The 23,073-nt window shown below is 51.7% G+C and overlaps 1 protein-coding gene across 1 annotated transcript; it reads right to left on the minus strand.

Moving 5' to 3' along the window:
- Positions 1-1,228: 1,228 nt before the first annotated feature.
- On the minus strand, positions 1,229-22,986 carry Slc41a1 (solute carrier family 41 member 1). Its single transcript, XM_038350127.1, has 11 exons — positions 22,597-22,986; positions 19,942-20,935; positions 10,812-10,919; positions 9,814-9,885; positions 9,073-9,217; positions 8,792-8,938; positions 8,035-8,182; positions 7,011-7,090; positions 6,027-6,161; positions 5,618-5,766; positions 1,229-3,479 (listed from the first exon to the last, which is right to left on the minus strand). Exons 2-11 carry the CDS (start codon positions 20,314-20,316, stop codon positions 3,294-3,296), a joined length of 1,545 nt encoding a protein of 514 aa, XP_038206055.1. The 5' UTR covers positions 20,317-20,935; positions 22,597-22,986; the 3' UTR covers positions 1,229-3,293.
- Positions 22,987-23,073: the final 87 nt, after the last annotated feature.

Raw genomic sequence — 23,073 nt, forward strand, 5'->3', positions numbered from 1 at the left:
TGCTTTGTAGTGAACTGTGGAACACCAGTCCTCCCGTGTTTATTTTTGTTGTTGTTGTTGTTTGCTTTTTGCTGGTGGCCACGAGCTGCAGTCCGCCCTACCATGAGTTCCTTGCCAGCATCTACACCACAGCCCAGAAAGGAGGCCTATTAACCATGTACTGAAATCTTCCCTTAGAAACAAGCAAGCAAGGCCGGGTGGTGGCCGCGCATGCCTTTAATCCCAGCACTCTGGAAGCAGAGGCAGGCGGATCTCTGTGAGTTTGAGGCCAGCCTGGTCTACAAGAGCTAGTTCCAGGACTGGCTCCAAAGCTACAGAGAAACCCTGTCTTGAAAACCAAACCAAATAAAACAAACACCAGACGTGTGTGTGCGCACGCGCACGCGTGTACACGAGCTCGTCTCCCTACAGTGTCTGTGCAGGTGGCCATGGAGGCTAGAAAAGGGCATCAGGCTGTGAGCTGCCTGAGTTGGATGCTGGGAATCAAACTGTGGTCCTCTATAAGAGCAGCAGGGCACTCCTAACCTCTGGGTCCTCTCCAGCTCCCTTCCTTTTTTGTAAGTTGGTTATCTCAGGTATTTTGTTACAGCAATGGAATGTTGATTAACATATCCATTTTAAATATTTTGTAGTACTTTGTGGCTTACCAAGTACCTGGAATAGAACTTTGTGCATCTCACAACTACTACCTTCTGAACAACATATATCCTGTATCCTATAAAAGTTCAGGTTAGGAAGCAAGCTGAGAGGGGTCAGTGTTTGTGGAAGGTCATATACATCCAAGTAGAACACAATTCCTTTGGAACCAGTTTTGTAAGTTTCTCAGGGTTTACAGGGTTGAGCACAGTGAAGGGACATGGCAAATACTCTACGGAAAAAGCATTTCTACTTTGATTTGACTCAACTATAACCCTCTGCAAGGAAGGGATTCTAATTCATAGATACCATTACCGCCGGCACAAAAAGAGACCGCATTAATGGGAGTGGGAAACCAGAGCCTAATATTTCTGAACCCAAGGGCTCCGCTCTCAGCCTCTGAAATCCAACCCACACCACCACTGCTCATTTCTCAACAGATGCGCTTACTATTACCCTCAGGTGGGTCCTTGCTTGTCACGCATTGGCCACTTCCCACTTCTGAGGTGGGACTGGGACCGCAGAATGGGGTCCAAGGGAACAGCGGAGGCTGCTTTTCTGATGAGACGCACAGGAATGCCACCCATCGAAATAAACTTCCACTTTATTTTACCAAATATAATTTATCAGTTAAGTCGACATTTGTCAATTCAGTTATAGCAACTATAAATAATTCTCTTAAGACACAGTTCTGTAATTTTTGAAGGATATGAAAGTAAACTAATTTTGTTTCTTCCAGTCAGGCCAAAAGTACATGCAATAGGTGCAACCGGGGGGGGAAGAGATGAAATCTTCAACTGAAGTCAACTCCCCTCTCACGCCAGTCCTCCTCTGCTCACAGCTGCTGAGTGGGTGTGCCTACCTTTCCGTTTTCTGGGCAAAGAGGGATGATCCAGTCTCTAGACAACCTGATGCAACACCAGAAATCAGGATAGGGTAAGTGGCTGGGGAGCCTGGGGTCACAGTCTCAGGGTTTGATGCCTATACAAGCCTGTGTTTTGGGGTGGAGTTAGGCCAGAGGGAAAAGCAGAAACAAGCCCAGATTGGTATTACTCTGCTCGACAGAACTTCAACTAGAAGAACCTCTACAATTCCTTCCAATTCTAAGGTTCTATGATTTCAGGTGATGTGGGAGGAACGAGGGTGTGTGAAGTTTCCGTAGGTCCAGGCACAGCTTAACCCTTCTCTCGCACAGCGATCCTTAGGCTACACAGGGAGAGTCTATGGGCTCCGACAAACAGGCTAGGGAGCAGCCCAGTTGATGAGCTGTTTGGGGAAGAGACTCCAGTTTCCTTCTAATCATGTACAGGCAAATACCGAAGCAGCCAACTAATATCCAGCTTGCTCGTTCCAAACCCTCTACTGAGTGTGTGGTGAGATATATGGGGGTGTATTTTAGGACACGAAACTGCCGGAGCAACGGGGCCGGTAATCACTGTAGAGTCCGGGGCTAAAGAGGGAATGAGGCAGACCTTGCCTTGAAGTAGGCACAGATACCTACAGCGAGGGAACGTTTAAAACTGCCAGACCGAAAGGGGCACATGGCCTCTGTAACCTAGAAAATGAGGTGAGGTTAGGGCTGTGATCCCCTTAGCACTGGCTAGTCAATGCCTGGCATTGTACCTAACATGGTAGGCACCCCATGGCTGCTGCTCGATGGAGATTTACCGCAGGCCACGCCGTGGAAAGGCTCATGGATGGAGGCTGAGATTTGCTGAATGAGTGAATGGGTAACGAATGTCAGTGGACAGGAGCCCAGAGAAAGGCCAACTGACCTCTGTTCAGGAAGTGACGGAGGCCAAGACAAACCATGTGGTTAAACAGCAGTGAGACACCCCCAGCTTGCACCGGTCTCATTTGCCACATTTCCTTGTCCTGTCCCCAATCTTGGAAGCCTATCATCTGGCAAGCTGTGGGGAAAGGGAGTGCTTGGGGACAATTAGAGAGGCGGCCTGAACAGACACTAGGGCCTCTAGACTGAGGGGGCCTTTGGAGACCTGTGGATGACACTGATCCATGCAGAGCCCAGGCCAGCGCTCACTCAGCTGGACAGCAATCGGGCAGTTGGGCAAGGCACACGCACACAGACGGAACAGTCGGATCACCTGACTGTGTGCAGGCTGGCTCAGAACAACGGGGCTGTGATTACTAGGAGCTGAAGCCGCTTTCTCCTGCCCAGTGCTTTGAAGTTGGTCCATTTCTATAGAAGTACATATATATGTGTGGGAGTGTTAATTATCCCTCATCCCTCTGTTCAACCAAACTGAAAACAACCCAGAGCCCACTTACAAAGAGTTTCTCATTAGGGCCAAGGCTGAGGTTGCTAAAGCTAATCCAAAGGTCCCCAGATGCCAGGCAGGACGCCAAGGTCCCAATCTACCTCACCAGGAGGCACCCACCATGGAACTGCACTTGGTGATTGTCTCAAAAGTCTACCTTTCCTGCTTATTTCAGTCCATCCTGTCCTTCCTGAATTCTTGCTATCCAAACTTGGCTCAATGTATAAAAATTCCCATTGAAAATAATGAGAATTTGGTATCAAAGTGAAATCCCAGAAAGACGTGGGAGTGTAGTGTAGGGTGGGTTGGGGAGACAAAAGGGAAAAAAAAATCCAAATAGAAAGTGCAGAGGGGTGGGGAATGGGCTGAACGGCTAAGCTAGTCCCCAACATCTGTGTCTCTGTCCCCAATGAGCCAGAGGACATGGAAGCTGAGTGCTAGGAGCCCAGTGCCAAGCAGGTCCCCCAAAGCTGTCAAGTATGGGATGGAGAAGTTGTCCGGGTCCAGGCCCCGACCCCACATCCAGTGCACCATCCAGTCTGCGATGTACAGGAGAATCAGCACCTGGAGAGACAGAAGAATTCTGCCTGTAACCACCCTCCACCTGCAGGGGGAGCCAGAGGCCACATGACTGACCTGTTCGGTGTATCCCAAGGCTTGGCCAGTCACAACCTTTTTGCCAGGACAGCTCACACTAAGACGGGGGCTTCTAAACTGAATCCTGCCCTTACAGAAACTCTGTCCTTGTCTCTAATTCTGGATCAGACCATTCTTGAGTCACTACAATTCCTGCCATGCTGACCTCTCCAGGAGCCTGGTAGGGGCTAGCAGTTAGAGCCAGTTTCTCGCACAAGCATCTCCCTCCTTTGTCACCTGGGTAACAGCTGACTATCCAAGCTGCTTTCTCTTCACTCTTTCTAACCGGCTGTGGCCTCAGACAATCTAAGTTTATTCTAACATCATCTGTAAAAAAAAGGTTTGTGAACAAGTCAGCTAAATATAAAGTCAGTAATAATGCACAGCAGTTCAAAACTCGTTCTGGATTAGCTACTGCTTTGGGTTTTTGTACTTTCTGTAATTACAGACGGTTGAGAATAGCCAAGATCAGAAGCTAGGCGCTGGGTCCAGGACCAGTAGTACCAACTGCAGTGGGGAGTGTGACACAAATGCACAATTGCAGGCCTAACACCGGGCCTTCCGAGCAGGAGTCTGCATCTTTGTCGGATTTACATGCACTCTGCCACTGGGGCCGCGCATCATCTACAGCGCCCGTGCCTGGCTGAGGGGTCCCCACATGACCACGTCTGCATGGGAATGAGATCCTTTCTTTCTTTCCTTCTTTTTAAATTATTTATTTTTATATGCATTAGTGTTTTGCCTGCATGTATACATGTCTGTATGAGGGTGCCAGGTCCCCCAGAACTAAACAATACAGACAGCTGTAAACTGCCATGTGGGTGCTGGGAACTGAACCCAGGCCCTCTGGAAGAGCATCCAGTGCTCTTAACCGCTGAGCCATCTCCATCTCTAGGGAACAAGATACTTTCTAATGGTTAGGCTCTGCCATGGTCAAGTGGGAGCATTTATTCTTGTACTTTGTAAAGACTGTGGTATGAAAGTTGCGCCTTAAGGGACTCAGGTGCAGAAACCAGAGATTACTATTCTAGGGCCTTTCACATCCGCCCCTGCTCTGTGCACAGCTATCTTGGATTCCCGTGGCCCTGGCCCTGGCCCTGGCTTTGCAGTCCAGCCTCCCTGGAATGTCACGGCCCTTTTGACAGCTGCAGCGGAGTCCCACATTGGGAGTGTGACTAGACGCACCAGGATGGAAACGGCGGCAGCTGTCTTCACATCTAGCCTCCTGAGTCGCGCAAGGACACATGCCAGGACAGGTGCACAGCGACCCGGCATAACTCTGCTTCTCCACAGATTTAGAGAAGGAGGCACAGCTAAAACTGACCTCCTATCTTCCCAGATAGGAGACAGGATGGAGGTCTGGCCTCGCACCTAGGTGAAGGGATGAGCTGAGACAGCCACAGCAGCCCCTTGGCATACCTACGCTCCTTTCCCGGCACTTCTGCACCTGATGACATTTGCAAGTAAGCACGGTGATTTGGGTAACTATTGCTGGGGAACAGCGTATGGCGCTTTCCAAGATTCCTAACACAGCTTTCCTAAGGACTGAGTCGGGGGGTTGGAGGGATAACTGTTTACCAACAGGAGAATGGCTTAATAAAATCTAGCAACAACACAGGGAGAAGGTAGCATGGCTGTACAGAACAACAAGGCTGGTGAGTCTTGAATCTGAATCTGTCTCTAAAGTGGTTTGGATGCTTGTTCTAGCTGTGTAGCTGGGGAGTCCTTTATTTAAATGAAGCCCGGACTGCACACCAGTGAAGTGGAGCTTTGGGGCGAGGCCCAGCAGGGTGCAGGTGGTGCAAGTCTCCCTGTCAGGCACCCTGTAACCACCTGTCTGAAAACCCTGCCTCTGGACCATTGCTCTCTCTTTGAAAATGTATCACCGAGGCTGAGAAGGGACTCGACTAGGCTGAAGTCACACAGCATGGCAGTAACTCTTCCAGAGCCACCACCTATGCTCCTGAGTCCTGGCTAGTGGCGGTCCAGGTACAGAGACCAGGCCCAGACTTGGGGTTCTGATTCCGTGTGGGCGCCTGAGCCCTCCCGCTTCCGCGAGGCCATACCTGGAGCAGTGCAGCTGTCATGTAGAAGATGATGAAGATGAGCGTGAGCGTGGTGTGCCCACCCTGCATACAGCTGATGGTGTAGAGGAACACCAGGTGCCCTGGGACCACGAGGAGGAAGAGGACCCGGGCTGAGCGGGAATTCACGTCTGGAGGAGGAAAGAGGAAGACAGGAAGGTCACAGGATGGTCAATGCCATGTTCTAGGCCAGCACACAGTTGTGTCTCCGGAGTGTTTCAGGAGAAGACAATGTCTCCTCCGGGCCCGACTCTTCAGAATAGCAGGCACAGCCCAGCAGAGGAGAACCTTGAACCGGGGAACCAGGTGACTCTCTAGCAAAGGTTCTGTCTGTAGCCCCCCTTTCCTCGAAGGCAGGAATGAACCCGGGAGGCTGAGATGCTGTGCTTACCAGGGCTGAAGAAGGTGGTGCACGGACTGGGGCAGCGGCGAGGAGTTGGCTCAGAGTTCTCCCCGGGCATGCCGTTCATGTGGAGGAAAGTGGAGATGCGGCTGGCCTGCACGGCCACCAGGTTGCCCCCGACACCTGCAGAGAGACACACAGGACTCAGACTTGGAGTAGGAAGGACTGGGAGGAAGCCACCTTATTCTCTGTCTTTTATCTGCAGAGGCCCTGCCTTCTGCTTTCATTAGAGTCGATGAACACATCGCCCTTGCCCATGTGCCAGGAGAACAAAACGTGACGGAAGAAGACAAATATTTCACTGCTTCTTAGGAATCCTCTAGGCTCTCAATTTCCTTTACGTGCAGGCGTGACGGTTCCACGTGCCCTTGAAGTGGCTCTGAGTGTGTTGGCAGGGACGTAGCCTGACTGTGTAGCACAGACACCTGCTTGCTCCGGAGCTGACCCAGGCACCCAGAGCTCACAGACTCAATAACCAGTTTCCAGTGGGAAGTGTGACTTCTAATCTGATACTGTCCCAGTAAACTGCCAGTCACTGTTTGCCTCTAACGTCACACAACCTAGCCTCTGCCCTGAGTGGTGGACGGCTGCAGGCCTCACACCAGTCTCCCACGCTGGATGCCTTTACTTCACTTGTGCAGCGGGAGGCACCAGCTGAGCAGCGAGAGGGGTCTAGTGGGTTTCCCTCCCCTAGATCCTGTTCTGTTTTTTGGCAAGAGCTTACTCTTGCAGGGAACAGCCTGGAATTCTAACTGGACTCCCATGATTTCTGAGTCCCCTTGGCCCTTCAGGGCTACAGACGTTCATAATGATAATTTCTGGGGGGCCCTCATGGTCCCCTGTTGTTCATTTTACCCCACCTCTGTCTTTAAGTCTTTTCCTCTCTGAGTTAGATTCTCTAGCCTGCTGGAACCCCGACTGACACAGGAGCTGTGTCCAGCTGTCCGTCAGCAGCTGATGCTAAGGCCTCACCGTTAATCACAGGTGTGAAGACAGCCATTCCTGCAAAGTTGGGGTCCGAGACAGTCTTGTCCAAGATGAGGCCGCCCACACTAAAGAGACACAAAGACAAATGGCATGCAGATCACTGCAAGGTCCTGCTCTAGTCTCTAGGTGAGAGCCATAGGCCTATTTTTTTTTTTTTTTTGAGCTATACATTTTTCTCTGCTCCCCTCTTTTCCTCCCCCTCCCTTTCCCCTTCTCCCATGACCTTTATGCTCCCAATTTACTCAGGAGATCTTGTCCTTTTCTCCTTCTTATAGGCCTATCTAATATTGGGGACAAGGGCAGTCAAGTGGCTTCCAGGAGTCTCTCCTTTCAGTCTTGGGTTTTCTTGCATGCAGCAGTTGCTGCTCATAATCTCCTGACTTGGCATAGTGACGCTGGTACAAGGTGTGAGTGGAGCCACCTTCCCGTGAGGACCATGGTCGCATGCCTGCTCAGCACTGATTTCTGCTATGGTAATGGTACTGGCTCCAGCTCTTTCAGACTCAAGTCACTGTGGTCCAGGTATCTCTGCTGCAGTTGTGGCTAATCTCCCCATCCAACCGGACAGCTGCATTCCCAAGACCGAATGACTGATTCAAGGACAGAACTGTGACCAACTGAACAGGAAGCAATGACATTCTATACTGGGTCTTTGTGCAACTGTTGGGGGAAAGCCTCTCCCCTCTTGTTGGAGCTGGGAGGAGCCAGAAGGGTGAAAGCTGGACTGCTGATCACCACAGGAAGGCAGAGTGGTAGACTCCCAGGGTCTCGACAGTACTGCGTGTGTCCCTGGGTACAGCTGCCTTTTGTAGTTCCCAAGGTCAATATGTCCTGCTTTGGAATGAAACCCAGCACAGCCGGTTCCTGTCACTTGCAATAGAAGGACACGTGCCTGACACTATGGATGCACTCCCAGTATGTACTCCACTTTTCCTGCTCTGGGATTTCAGATGGGGTCTACGGTGAGGTGGGAAGGGTACAGGGGTGTACACTCGGGGCCCCAGCCTACCTGCTGATGGCCATGGCAATGATGACAGGCTCCCAGCCCGAATACAACACCTCCCGTGTGGCTGGGCTCCTTCGGGCCAGCATGACCCAGATAGGCAGCAGGGCCACGAAGAAGGCACACACCAGGGGGTAGATGTATCGCCAGTGCTCTGAGAGGGCAGAGAGCAGAGGGAGATAAGCACCAGGACCCCAGTCCCTAGTGTACCACCCCACCTCATTACCACTGCGCACCCAGGAGGCAGCGAGGCCAGAGACGAAGGCAGAGAGCTCTCATTTTTGACTGAGACAAGGCCTTGCTACGTAGCCCAAGTTGGCTTAGTCTCACTCTCTTCTGGTTTTCACCTCCCGAGTGGCTGGGATTATAGGTGTGCACAATCATGACCAGCCCAGGCAGTAAAGTGAACAGAGGCAGACGCCAGACTGTGTGTGTCTTGGTCTGATCCCAGAAATCCCTCCCCTCCCCCTTCTTTAGTTTACAAGCAGATTCTAGTCTTCCATTCTTTTCTTTCCCCTTTCCACATCTCGTCCCTCCAAGAGAAACAAAACCCCTGGGATGAAGCAGGGATGAGTTCTGAACCTCTCCCTTCTGCTGCCTGCCTGTGAACTGAGATGAGAGCTTGTCCAGCCTTCCCAGGACTGGGAGGCGTGGCAAACCGTTCATGCAATTAACAATACGGCAAAAATCTTCACGCGTTTGCAAAATGGTCCCCATCTCTCCCGGAGTCCACCCACGCCATTCTCGGTGGCCTCAGCCTTACTCAGTTCCAGGTAGAGTCCCCAGCTGATGCCCGAGAGGAGTGCCAAGGTGATGAGGTCGCCCAGGCTAGCAGCGATGGGCGTGGCCACGTTGTCTGGGTTGATCCCAATTTTTCGAGACCCAATGATAACTCCAATCATGATCATACCTAGTGAGAGGCAGGCCACATGGGGTGAGGAGGAAAAGAGGGGCCCCAATCAACAAAACACAGAACTGAGATGCCGGGCAGAGTCAACACCCTGGGAGCAGCATCCTCACCCCGTGCCTTCTTCCCTCTCTTACCCAGCACCAAGGAGGCAATGAAGGCTGTGGCCACGCTGCTGGCACACAACAGGAAGGCATGCGGGATACTAAAGTGGCCATCAGGGATCCAGCCAAAGACGACGGCTGCGATGGATGCCAGAAAGCCCACCACCGTGGCCTGCACCTGGGGAGAGGCGTGGTCATGCGGAGAGCCTGGAGCAGAGTTCCTTAGTGGAGGTCACCCAGTGGACTCCTCCTAACTCTTAGCAAGCAGGCAGGACTGGACTCTACAGTCCGTGCAGGCTAGAAGGAGGCCTTTATTTTGTTTTAGTCTTGACCCTAGTACAGGGTAGTGCACCGTGCAAAAACCCAGGACACGCTACTGCCTGACTGAAGATGAGGTGACAACAGCCCAGAAATCAGTCAGAGCCAAGACCTTGGACCTAAGGGGGAAGACATTCGATCTGTGTGGCCTCCGGGGAGATGGGACAACACTGGCGGAGGGCACGCCAACACTCATGAGTCGGATTCTACCGCAAAGACTGGTGCAGGCTCAAAAGCCCCCGAACCACCTGGAGCCTAGACATTGTGACATGTGACATGGAAGCTGCCGAGGTCCTCCCTATCTTGGCCATTTTCCTGAGTAACTTGTCACCTCCTAGCCTACTTTACAGGATGCTGGAGAGCCACTTAGGAGCCTGCTGGGCTGACCTAAGCCTTTCAGGGATTCCTGACTAAGGGGATGCTTTAGCCTATTGTCTCTGGTCCATGTTTTCTTACCTGGATGAGGGCCATATTCCCCGTGATCATCCGCCAGAGTTCCTTAGGTGTGTCCATTTGTCCAATATTGGCCTGGAAGAGGGAGGGTGAAGGGTTGGAGCTTGCTGTACAGGGCCTGGGGTTCTATCTGTTAGACTGGATCAAAAAGCAATGCCTATAGCTCAAGACTCTGGGACTCAGCTATGAAAGCACCAAGGCAGATGAGTCCCAGGATGTGAGGGGAGCTGAGGCAGATTCTATCCTGTCTTGTTTATCCAGCCAGCATGATCCTTCATGGATCTGCATGATGCTGAAGCAGCTTGTTCTCTTAGGGAAGGCAAGGTCAGTTGTTGGTCCAGGCCTGAGGCTGCCAGTATTTGGAAAGGAGTGGGTGGCACCAGCCAGAGAAAAGGAAGAGCAAGGGTGCATTAGGTTGGCTGCCCTCTACACTGTCTTCTCCAGAACTGGTCACAGAGGGTCATGCCCGGTCTCCTGAGTTCTAACACGTCATGCCTCCCAGCCATGGCTGTCTATTGGGCTTAGTCCATGAATAGCTGTGGCAGATAGAAAGGACTGTGGGAGATGGAAATGCCTATTCTCTCTCGAAGAAGCTGTGATGGGGAAGGGGGATGGTTTGGAGGGCTGTGGGGAGGGCCTGGCTCTGCTCCTGCCCAGCTGCAGAGTAGGGCTGGAGATCAGAGGAGGCCCCCACCTGTGTGGCTGGAGGGACCAGCGTGATGCCTGCCTGTCGAAGCTGCACAAACAGTCACGAGGCAGGTTGCAAAGCAGGAGATGGGGCAGGCATCCAGGGATGGCTGGGACATCCAGAGTCCAAGCCTGGGAACCATTCTGGGCAGGGAGCCCCTGCCTGGGGACAGGACACCCAGTCTGGGATCTCCCTCCACGGCTTCCCTTCCCTTCACAGGCCCAGGCAGTCGTGTGGACACCTACTAGTCTCTATGTTACCCATTCTCTTCTCCCTGCCCCGCTCCCCTGCTCCCCACAGCTAGGACACTCACTGCAGTGGACAGCCTCGACGCCAGGGTCATCTCCAAGTTCCCTTTGAGCCCCAGCAGTGCAGGCACCAGGATGAAGACCTCTGTCACCTTCTGGAAGACCTCCCAGTGCTATAAGATAAACACAGAGTCCAAGAACCTCAGTACCTCAAAGGAGCGGCATTGAAGCTGAACAGAGTGTGGGGTCAGGGGACAGGAGGGAGAAACAGGACCAGCAGGGGCGAGCACACAAGGCGCCTGACCTCCTTGCGAGAAGCCTGGGAGTACAATAAGCCCAAGAATTCCAGAAAGCACAGCCCAACCTCCTTCCAGAACAAGAGAAACTCCTAGTCTGATTGTCCCTTCTGTAAGCTTTTGAGGGGACACACAGGGGAATCACTCCGAGTTGGCTTTGCCCCAGAACCCCTTGGTAATGTCCTTTCAAACAGCACTCTGCAGCCTCCTTGCCTTCATCCAGTTTCTCTGTGGCCTCAGCCTTGGGAGGTGCTGTCTCAGCTGCGGAGAGCTGGGCTCCACAGGACTGGGGCTGGGGTGATTAGAACATTTGTTTGGTTTCTGTTTCCAAGGGCTTTGGGACTCAGCCACAGTGAGTACTTTCCTTAGCAAGCTCTGCAATTAGAGGGTGCTTCTCCTATGGTAGTTGGCAAGAGATTTTTGACTCCTCTCTATGCTCCCATTATCTTAGCTAACAGAAGCACATATACCCCTGTTGGGAGAGACTGGGCCTCGGGAGACGCGGGTTCTAGTCCTAGGTCAGTGGGTCCTGGCTCTCCCACCGACTTCTTCGGCTGACATATGTTAATGTATATTTTCTTATCTAGTCACCTCCACAAGCCAATGAAGAGCTATTTTTATTCCCATTTTGTACATGAGAAAACCGGAGGTTCAGAAAAATACTAAGGGGCAGGTGGATCTCTATGAGTTTGAGGCCAACCTGGTCTACAGAGCAAGTTCCTGGATGGATGGACAGCCAAGGCTACACTGAGAAGCCCTGTCTCAAAAAACCAAAAACCAAAACCAAACCAAACCAACCAATCAAACAAACAAAAAACCAAAAAGAAAAAAGAAAAGAAAGTTCTACCCCAGTTACTGTAGGAATCCAGGCTGGAGACTGAAAGCCCCCAAGCTGTAACCAAAACTAAGGCTTTCCTAAAGAAGTCCAGGTTGTGCCTTCCTTCCTGGCCCTAAAGGGCCACGGGGCTTTAAGAATGGAAAGTCTGCAGGTTTGTAAAGGGAGGAGGGCGAACAGCAGGCGGATGAATGAAGGCTGGTTTGGGCGTCTAGAGACGAGGTGCTGTGATGGGCAGGCGCACAGATGCAGGTGCACAGACACAGGTAGACAGACACAGGCGCACAGACACGGGCGGACAGACACAGGTGCACAGACACAGGAGCACAGATACAGGCGCACAGACACAGGCGCACAGACACACATGCACAGACACAGGCGGACAGACATAGGCGCACAGATACAGATGCACAGACACAGGCGCACAGACAGATACAGGGAGGGTTCTCATGCTGTTTTCTCAGCATGTTTCCTCACAATGGCCAGCTGGACCCTTAGACAGGTTCTGAAGGCATCAAGTTCCTGCTCAAGCATTCAGTTCAGGGGTCAGACTACAGCCCACCAGGCAATTCTAGTCCCTCTACTCTAATGCTCAAGAAGAAGGCCGGGCGGCGGTGGCGCACGCCTTTAATCCCAGCACTCGGGAGGCAGAGGCAGGCGGATCTCTGTGAGTTCGAGACCAGCCTGGTCTACAAGAGCTAGTTCCAGGACAGGCTCCAAAGCTACAGAGAAACCCTGTCTCGAAAAACCAAAAAAGAAAAAGGCTGTAAATCAAAACCACAGTGAGATGTCGCCGCACACCGGTTAGGGTGGCTAAGAAGACAGACAGAAAACACCACGGACTGTACGGACATTGAGATCAGAACACGTCTGCATTACTGGTGGGAGTATAAAATATAGCTTCTATGAAAACTGCATGGCAGTTCCTCACACGGAAAATGAATTGTATGTGGTGGATATGCTTGTATCCCCAGCACTGAGGAGGCAAAGGCTTTGCTGAAAGCTCATGGCCAGCTATCTACAAAGCAAGACCCTGTCTTAAAAAAGAAACAAGCATGCGTGTACCTTTAATGCCAGCACTCGGGAGGCAGAAGCAGGTAGATCTCTAAGTTTGAAGGCAGCCTGATCTTTAGAGTGAATTTTAGGACAGCCAGGGCTACACAGAGAGAAATCCTGTCTCCAGACCAAACCAACCAAACAAGCTGGGGAGGCAGCTCTGTCAGTCAGGTGCCTGTCGTACAAGCCCAAGTACCTGGGTATGGATCCCTAGCACTCACATAAAAAGCCAGGCAGAGTCGTGCGTGTCGTAACCTCAGTACTAAGACTAGCGGGGCCCTGAGGATCACTAAGCCGCCAGCTCAGCGAACCAGTGAACTCCCCGTTCAATGAGAAACTCTATCTAAAAAAAAAAAGTGGAGGCAGTCTGGAGAGACGTGACTGAGACCACTAACTGTAATTGCAGAAGACTCAGGTTCCTCAGGTTCTAGTCCCAATACCCACCCACATGGTGGCTCACAACCGTCTATAACCCCCCAAAATTTGACACCCCTTTCTGGCCTTTCCAGGCACAAGGCATGCATGTGATGCAGACATATAATGTAGGTAAAACACGCCCCCCCATACACACAATACAAAAAAAACCCCAAAACCAAAAATTAAAAAAAATAAAAAACAACAAACGGGTGGAGAGCAGCAGAGACAATTGTCCCATGTTGACCACTGGTTTCCATGTACGTACACATGCCCATATAACATGTACCCAATCCATACAATACACACACATGCCCATATAACATGTACCCAATCCATACAATACACACACACACACACATGCCCATATAACATGTACCCAATCCATACAATACACACACACACATGCCTATATAACATGTACCCAATCCATACAATACACACACACACATGCCCATATAACATGTACCTAATCCATACAATACACACACACACACATGCCCATATAACATGTACCCAATCCATACAATACACACACACATGCCTATATAACATGTACCCAATCCATACAATACACACACACACACATGCCCATATAACATGTACCCAATCCATACAATACACACACACACATGCCCATATAACATGTACCCAATCCATACAATACACACACACATATGCCCATATAACATGTACCCAATCCATACAATACACACACACACACATGCCCATATAACATGTACCCAATCCATACAATACACACACACACACACATGCCCATATAACATGTACCCAATCCATACAATACACACACACACACACAGTAAACAAATGACTGATTATGATCTAGCAACCCTAGCACTTCCCCTGACTACTTACTCCCAAGTTCTAAGTGTTTATCCAGAATAACTGAAAGCAGGATCTTGAAGGAATGTACTCCTGTTCATGGCAGAACAGAGGGGGAAGCAATCTAACTGTCCATCAGCGGCTGAGTGGGCCAGTCCAACATGGCACAATACTGAAGTATGACTCAGCCTTGAAAAGGAAATCCTGTCCTGTGCTCCAGCATGGATGACTCTTGAGGACATTATACCAACCAAACCAGCCACAACAAGGCGGATATTGTGTGATTCCACTTATTCCCCACTCTGGAGTGGTCATCGGATTCATAGAAATGAAAAGAGAACTGTGGTTGCGAAGGACTGCGGACCTGGAGAAGGGAACTAGCATTATGTGGATGCAGAGTGTAAGCTAGAGAAAAGGGAACTGAGAGCACACTTTACACACTTCAAGGTCCCAGTGTAGTTCACGTCACACGACTTCCTGCAACATTAAAAACAAACAAACAGGGGCCGGAGAGATGCTCTTCCAGAGGTCCTGAGCTCAGTTCCCAGCAACCACATGGTGGCTCACAACCATCTTTAATGAGATCTGGTGCCCTCATCTGGCATGCATACAAAACACATAGATAAAGCATTATATAATACATAATAAATAGAAATCTTAGAAAGAAACAAATAATCCAGATGATATGTCTGTAATTCTAGCATTCAGAGAGGGGCTTGGGCAGGATTGGGAGTCTGAAGATAGCTGAAAGTACAAAGACAGAGTTTATCTTAAAAAACAAAACAAAGCCGGGCGGTGTGACATAAGCCTTTGATCCCAGCACTGCAGAGGCAGGCGGATACCTTCAGGGCCAGCCTGGTCTACAGAGTGAGAAACCCTGTCTTGAGAAAAACCAAACCAAAACCAAAACCCAAGATGCATGAGGGACAGGGAACAGAGGCTAAAACACTTGACTTTTTGTCATGGGGTGTGTATGCCATGAGTAGGACCCAGAGAACAGCTCATTTCTTCAGGGCTAGGGCATTCCCTTGTCTGAGCTCCTGGGCCTAGGATCCTTTTTAGCGTCTCCTAAGGGACCTAGACTCTCTGAAGACTCCTGTGGGGGAAGAGCACTCCTCCACTTTCCCCTCCACAGCAGTTCCCACCTTTCAGCTATCACCTTTCAAATGCTAGGAAAAGTGAGTATCATCTCCCCTCCCAGGCAGCTCCTGGGAGGTGCCTCATGAGCTTTGGGAGTGTTACTCTCGGACAAGGCTGGAACATCCACCCCTACGGATTCAGCTTCCTTTAGCTGAGGCCCCTCTCAAACTGGATAAGCAGCTTCAGAGAAGGAAGAATTCTTCCCCTCCCTTGACAAGTGTGCTGACTGTGGGCTTCTGGAGCGCTCTCAGAACACAGCCCCACACTTTATCCTCACCCAAATGCTTGCCTACCTGCGCCCAAGCTGCTAGCTCTCCAGACAGCGAGGGCGATGGGCATACGCCAGTAAAAGAGAAAAGTCCAGGAAGGAACACTTGAAGTATACGCAATGGACATTTTCTGAACTGTCTGTAAGGAGTATACATATATATGTGTATACATACATACATACACACACACACACACACACACACACACACACACACACACACACACACACACGGTGCAGCTGGGCCTAGTGGTGGCATATGCCTGCCTGTAAGTCTACCATTCAGGATGATGAGGAAGGTTGTGAGTTTGAGTCTAGCCTGGGCTACACAGCAACACGATCCTGAAGAAAAGAATGTATAAAGTTCAGTTAACCCACCCCCAGCTGCCACCATGAACACCCCTAATCTTCTCCTTCCAATGCATGTGTGCTCTCTGCTTTTAACTACAGGGGCATCTAGAAGTTGTGGGGTTTTGGAAGGGATGAGATGGGACAGACGGGCAAGGAAAAGGACCAGCAGAAGTCTTCCCAACTCACAGAGTATAGCCTGGAACTCGCAAGACCTGACCCTATGACCCAGCAAAGCCCTAAGATGGCACTTGGAACAGAAGAGCCAATTCCTACATCTATTTTTCCTACCCACAAAACCCTCTTGAAAATGTACGTCAGGCTGGGGGGGTCTATGGCCTGTATGGATGCATGGGAAGCAGAGCCAGCCAGAAAGCACGGCAGTCCTGAGGTCAGGGGCTGAGAACGGAGTGCTGTGGATGAGGGTGGCGGCCTAATTCAGGCTCATCCTGTTCACCCTGACTTGGAGCGCCTGCCCCTGAAGCCAAACCAGTCAGCTAAGCTGTCAGTCAAGCTACCACCCACACCTCCCTGTATCAGTGGAGATGGAACAGGGTATAGCAAGTTGCTTGGCTTGAAGGTTAGCGAGGAACACTTATGGATTTTTAATCGCTCCTCAGAATCCGAGCCCCTCTTCTCTTTGAGCCCTGATATGCGATGAGACAGCAGCCTCCACACTCAAAGCTCGCCCTGACTCAGGCCAGTGACCGAGCCTCACAGCTCAGAGGCCTTGCTGCGTGTGACTCCTTCCTAGGCCATCCAACCTGCTCCTCCACTTGCAACCTCATCTGGCAGAGCCTCCTGCTCCAGAAACACACCAGCAAGCAGCGAAGGCAGGAAGAAATGGAATGAAGGCATTCAATGGGCCCAAACTCTGATTCTAGGGCCAGGCACCATCTCAGGTCAGGCTGGATCATTGCTTCCATCTGCTAGAGCCTTGTCCCGGGCATCCTGCAGGTATTCAAGCAGAGGGCCTCAGGGCACTGCCTGAACGGACAGAGCTGTACACAGCACACAGCGTAACAAAAGGAAATAGCCTGATAGCACTCGGGAGGCAAAGATGGGCAGAGCAGAGGTGATCAAGGGAAACAGGATCTGAGTGTCCTGCCCAGGGGCTCCAGCCGCCGCCCACACCTCTTCCCCAAGGCCAAGGTGCTATGCACTTCCATCTCTGAAGATACTAGAGAAGGGGCCTACTTTCTGTGGGTACTCAGCAAGTAAAGAGTGCATTAAAATAAGAGGGAATCCCCCTCTTCTAATCTAGTTGAGAAGTCTAATGGAGATCACGCACCGCCCTCTGCCATCCATTCCTCACCAAGGCTGACAGACACTGGACGTGATACCCTGCAGGAGCCCAGGACAGAGCTGGGGGAGGGTCACAAAGCATGGGCAGCTTGAGGCTTTCATGCAGTCTTTTTCTGAAGCCAACGCTGGGCTTGGTTCTACTTCCCTTGCAAATACCGGCCGCAGTGGGTAAGTCACAACAGACTACAGTCTCCTTCTCCTTTCATACTCCGGAGAAAAACCTGGGCTCCTTATTTCATTGTGGGGGCTACACGGAGTGAAGCGAGAGGTCAGACAGAGAGACAGGAGCGGGTCTTCTAGGAAAAGCCCAGTCTTGGTTGCAATGGAACCTTGGGCCAGGGAGGCATCTGTACTGAGGTGCTCAGAACAGCAGGGACCTTGAACAACCACCAGAGGGCCCCGTCCTGGGCCCTTCTAGACTGTCTAGCTGCAGGTTATTTTATCCTGTGAGGGGAGAGCAGCACAGGTGTGACTCCTGTATCCAAGAGCATCTGTCGCCCCCGTCACTACCCTGGATGTGGAGTGGCTCCCTGCCCTGTCCTCCCATTCACTAGCTCCAGCCATCTTGCTGTGGGCCCTGCTTCAGCCAGCTGTGGTGGGACTAGAGGGGGAGGGGCCCAGGAACAAGCCAGTCATTGCTATCTACAACAACTGAACCCTAGCTCTGGTAGGAGCCAAGATGTCACACCCAGGGAGATGCCAGCCCTCTGTGGGCAAGCTGGGGGGTTCCAGGTCCCCATTACCTAAGTCTCTCAATGTCTCAGGTCCATGGGCATAACGCGAGACATCAGAGGACTGTTCCCTTCCTGGATCCCTGACCTGTGGGAGGGCAGGGACTGATCCTCCTGGCCCTTGGCTCTGATTCACTTTAAAAGCCAACACCAATTGTCCTGGTTCCCAGTCTGCCCTGTTCTTCAAGACAAGACAAAAACAGCAGGCTCCTCACAGTCTTAAGCCAGGTTGCAAATTCCAGCCATAACAAAGGTCACTGACATAGGCTCTGGGAGATGAGCAAGCAGCATATCTATGGCTCAGTTTCCCATCTATAGAATTGAGATCAATGCCTTTTTCCTACTTTTTAGGCTTACAGAAAAGCCTCCCCCCCCAATACTCCTTCTCATTATCATCATCATTATCCAGAAACTAAGTGTCTCCTAGTTCACCCCAGGATGATGGTTCTGTAGCCCCCTGGTATTCGCCTTGCGGTGCTGGGGATGGAAACGGGGGCTTTGTGTACGCTGGGCAAGCACTGGACCACTGAACTGCACTGTCAGCCCTGCAGCTCTTTATGGGACTAATCTAGAACTCACAGAGTGGTAATGAGAATGAGGGCCTCAGAAAGGAGAGGTGAGGCAGACTCCAAAACCAGTCTCAAGTCTTTCCTCCTTCCTCCTCCTCCTGCTCTTGGCCTAGGAAGAAAAGCGACCAGCAGGGGAGGAGTTCCAAGCTCTGGACTGGCCTCCTAACCTCTGTGTAGGAACAGTCCTCACAATAACAGGTCTGAGGAGAGGGGAGGCGGCCAGCACCAGGCACTCTTGCCAGCTACAAATATCCTCATTAGCTTCCAAAGCTGGAAGGTTCTCCTCGAAGACTCAGGGTCTACACACATTTTAGACAGCATCTACAATCAACCCCCTTCAGCCCCGAGACGGGCCTGGGGATCCCTACGGCTTCATAGCCTTTTGGGGGACAGCATAGTGAGGGCAGCCTAGATGGGGGAGGAGTGGTCCCCATGGGCACGGGCCAACACCTGCCTCTGTACTTGGATAGAGCCAGTATCTAGCAGCCACTAGCTATATCCTGATTAACTCAGACGAACTTAGCACTGGTAGAAAGCACAGTATGCCTCCTTGAGCTTCAAAAAACTTTTACTTAGAAACAAGACTTTCTCTCTCTGACCTGGAGGCTCTTGGTAAGCCCTGCCTCACAATGCACTCAATACAGCAGGCCCCAGGTCCTACCAACTCTTACTGTTCCTTCTACCCGGTATCCCTCCCATTGCCGGGGCCCAGAACAGGTTGGTGACAGACAAGGAGAGACGGTTCTACCCTACGCAGGTCTGGTTCCGTTTTGTTGCCATCCCCAGCACTTACAGCCTTTTCAGATCTTCTGCCACATTCCCAGACCATCCTCACTCACCAAGGAGACCGTGCCAAGGATGCATGAAGATAAACAATACAAACTGCCTTAAGAGCTTTCTCACAGGATCAGAGACTCTCCCAACAGCTGAGTAAATTCCTGCCCAGCAGGGGAAGAGAAGGCTTGAAAAGGCGCTTTCTATCATGGGTATCCTTGAAACCGCCAATAAGGGGAAGGGAAGAGAAAGCTTGAAAAGTAAGAGAAAGCAGACTTGAAGGGAGAGCCATCTCAACAGCACTGTGGCGTCATGGCAAGCAACAACCCTGCCCCTCTCTCCTCCTTTCAGCCTGAGAACTGGAGTTTCATCTGTTACTGTTAGGCAATATTGCCCTGACCACCTCCCTGGGGCTACTTGGCTTCTCGGAGGTTTCTGTAGAAAGTAACAGAGACAAGGATGAAGCCAAGGATGTGCTCCAAAGGGAAACAGTATTCTAGGAAGCAGCAGCTGCTTCTGACACAGAGATGAAGAGGAAGTTCCAAGAGTCAGTTTCCCAGAAGGCCGAGGAGGCTAGGGCTTGCGAGCAGAAGCTATCCTCCTCGGGTCTTACCTGCACAATGTCCAGCACCATGCCAGCTGCCACAGTCCCGAACCCCGCCAGGAGGAAGGGGAACAGCACTTGCAGGCCAATGGAGAAGGAGGTCTCCTTGAGCGGGGAGGGTGGCGCAGGCCCCCGGTCGGTGCTGACGTCGTCACTTTCGTTGCTCTGGCTCCCATTCTCCAGCAGCGCGTCCTCCTCCCGAACTCCCTTGGCGTTAGCTCGAGACTCAATCACCACCACCTCCACCCCAGCCCCATCAGGCCCCAGGAACTCTGAGGTCCCAGCCAAGGGCTCTCGCCCAGGGCCATCCGAAGAGCAGGGTGAGGGAGTAGGGCCAGTACCATTCGGCTGGTGGATGTCCTTTGGCTCTGGCTTAGAGGACATGACAGGCAGGGAGGAGAGGAGGGGAGAATTATTTATTTTTCTTTCTCGCTCCGACTCTAACTTGGGAAAGAGCTTAGTCTTGGGTTGAACCCAGGCTTGAGTGCCGCAGGACCTCTTCCCACGGCTCTCCACTCCTGCCTGGCACTGTAAAAACTGATCTACCAAAAGGCAGCCCCATCAAGCAATGCAGCCTGGGGCTGGAAGGAAACAAACTCTTCACTCCAGATGCAGCAGCTGCCACTAGGGGTGCGGGTGCCTACCCCCAGCTCTGCACTATGTAGGGGGGTTAAATCTTTGGTTCTCAATGGCCAGCTCCTCAGAGCAGGGGCATACAGAAGAAGAGGGCTCAACCTGAGTCTGGAGTGCTGATACTGTAACCCTCTCTTGTGAACGCTGAATGAGTTCCGGCTGTTCAGAACACAGCCTCAATCTGGGGCTGGGGCTTCTTCCCACTCCTGCTGGGTGCCTTCAGCTTCCCGCAGCACCTTGGGCTCAGCTGGTCCCAGGACAGTGTCTGCTGTCTTTCTCCTCTCTCCCAGAGGTCTCCTCCCTTCTTGAGAAGATCTTGTACTTTCTCAGTTGCCTGGTCCTTAAAGTCACAAGAATTTGTGTGGAACACCTTATGTGGGAGGAAGGGAAAGAGAGAGAGAGAGAGAGAGAGAGAGAGAGAGAGAGAGAGAGAGAGAGAGAGAGAGAGAGAGAGAGAGAGAGAGGAGCATGTCAGTACATAGCAAAAACCAGTTCTTACAAGGACAATCTCCAGCGCATGATGTAGTCTGTTACAGAGGTGGCTATTTGCTGTTTTTTTTCCCCCGACTAAAATTACGCTGTCCTGCCCACTTCATGTGGAGGCTCAATAGGTTCTCGTCCCAACAATCCCCCCGCCAGACAGCAAACCATGACTCCACAGGAAGATGCTGTATAGGAGACTTTGGCATTGCCTTCTGAGCTGCCTGGGGTGGGCAGAGATGTTCTCAGGGGTTGTCTTCTCAAATCTTGATCAGAACTCAGTGTTAAGTGTAGTTAACTTACTTACTTAGTGGTAAGTCACAAATCCCCTACCCAGTCACTATTCTGTGAATGACTTATCACAAGACAGCAGTGGCAAGTCAGGGCAAACAAACAGGGAGACTGATTGTCCAGAGAAGCATCCCCACACCTCTAATTGCCCTGGCTCCCCAAGAGGGAAAATGCCAGCAGGACTCACCAGGCAGCGGGGTAGGGCAAGCCTGCCAGACCAAGGCCAAGAGCCAGAGGCCTACTTACTACCTACTCCTGCCCTTGAGAGTCAACAGCATTACAGAGACCTCAGAGGCTGGCCCTGGTCTGGGCTCTTGTCTGTATTTTTCTCTCTCCCTCTATGCTTGGCCGAGTGAGCTTCAGCTAGGACATGGCAGTTAACTAGGTTGAAGAGACCGAGAGTAATAAAACTACCGGTTATTACCTACATATTTTGGTTACCTAGGCTCCCCCAGTTGCGGAAAGTTACTAACAGCTGGACAGAGTGCAATTCTTAGAAACAAACAGAAGTATCAGCAAAAGGTGGGGAAGGAGGAAAGAAAAACAAAGGAAGGCAAATCCAAATGTCACAAGCTAATAAGCATGCATTCACTCCCAAATCCTGTGTCTGTCTTCCCCCGCTCCACTTTTCTTAAAGGAATCCCCCGGCCTTGAGGAATCAAGTTGGGAACTTGTTGCATTTCACCAGCATGGCTTGCAAAAGAAAAAGAATTCCAGAGGGTTTTGCAGGTATGATGAACAGGCTGTTAGTATTCCAAACACTCACGATTAGTCAACTCCAGTTTGGTTAAGGCAGACTCAAACTCTAGGGCCCAAGTTATGAGTCCTCCATCTACTCGGTCGCCAGCCAAGCCACCTTAAACACAGCACCGTTGTTTTCAAAGATCCTCACTGTGACTCCACAGCGCCCATGCCAGAAAAGTTTCTGAGTTCGTTCGTTAAAACCTGACACCACTACCCCTCCCATCTCGCTGGCAGGCCACTTTGACCTGGAAGGGGGCTAGCAAGGGGGCAGGCCAGTCCCTCAACTACATCACCAGTAAGGCCACTACTGATGGGCCTGAGGCCCTAGGATGCCCCATCTCCTTCCCAGGCGGCGATGGACAAAAAGACCTGTTTGGGCATCCCCAACTACAGGGGTGGGAAGGAAGAGTAACTGGCCTGCTTCCGCCGCCTCCTTGCAACTCAGACTCTGCAAAGGCGCTGCGTGCTGGAGTCCCCGCTCTCCCCCCACCTAACCCCAGACCCAACAACACTGACCTGCGCCTCGATGGGGATGAAGGGCGCCTGGAGAGTGGCAGCAGGGGCCCGTGGTATCGGGGGGTGCAGGGTACCCCCTCTTCTCATCACTCCTCCCCCTCAGCCGTCCTCCTCGAGCCCCAGCGTGTGCCCCGCTACACTCCCAGCCAAGGCGAGCGTCCAACCGCGACACCCGGCTCGCTACATTTCGCTTCTGCCTTCCTGCGAGGCCGCCGCTCCGATTCCACGATGGGGAAGTGGCCTGGAATGCAGGATATTCCGCCTCGGGCCGGCGAGGACCGGACGGGGCTTGGGGTGCCGAGCTCGCTCACCCCCAATCGCCTCTTGCCCACGAACTTGGACAAGAGTGGTTGGCTGTGGGTGGCAAACGTGATCTGGGGCAGAGCGGGTGGCACCCCCCTCCTCCATCAAAAAATAGATTCAGGATGGACAACTGCATCAGCCAATCAGGGCAGGAAGAGGGGCGGGCCCCGCCCA

Source organism: Arvicola amphibius, chromosome 12 (genome assembly GCF_903992535.2).
Source record: "Arvicola amphibius chromosome 12, mArvAmp1.2, whole genome shotgun sequence".
Classification (NCBI taxonomy): Eukaryota; Metazoa; Chordata; class Mammalia; order Rodentia; family Cricetidae; genus Arvicola; species Arvicola amphibius.

Coding starts and splice junctions, on each gene's coding strand:
- Slc41a1 (XM_038350127.1), bottom strand. CDS start 20,316: ATGTCCTCTAAGCCAGAGCCAAAGGACATCCACCAGCCGAATGGTACT. Junction 7,091..8,034: donor ATTGCCATGGCCATCAGCAG/GTAGGCTGGGGC, acceptor GTGTCTCTTTAG/TGTGGGCGGCCTCATCTTGG. Junction 5,767..6,026: donor CACCACCTTCTTCAGCCCTG/GTAAGCACAGCA, acceptor TTCCTCCTCCAG/ACGTGAATTCCCGCTCAGCC.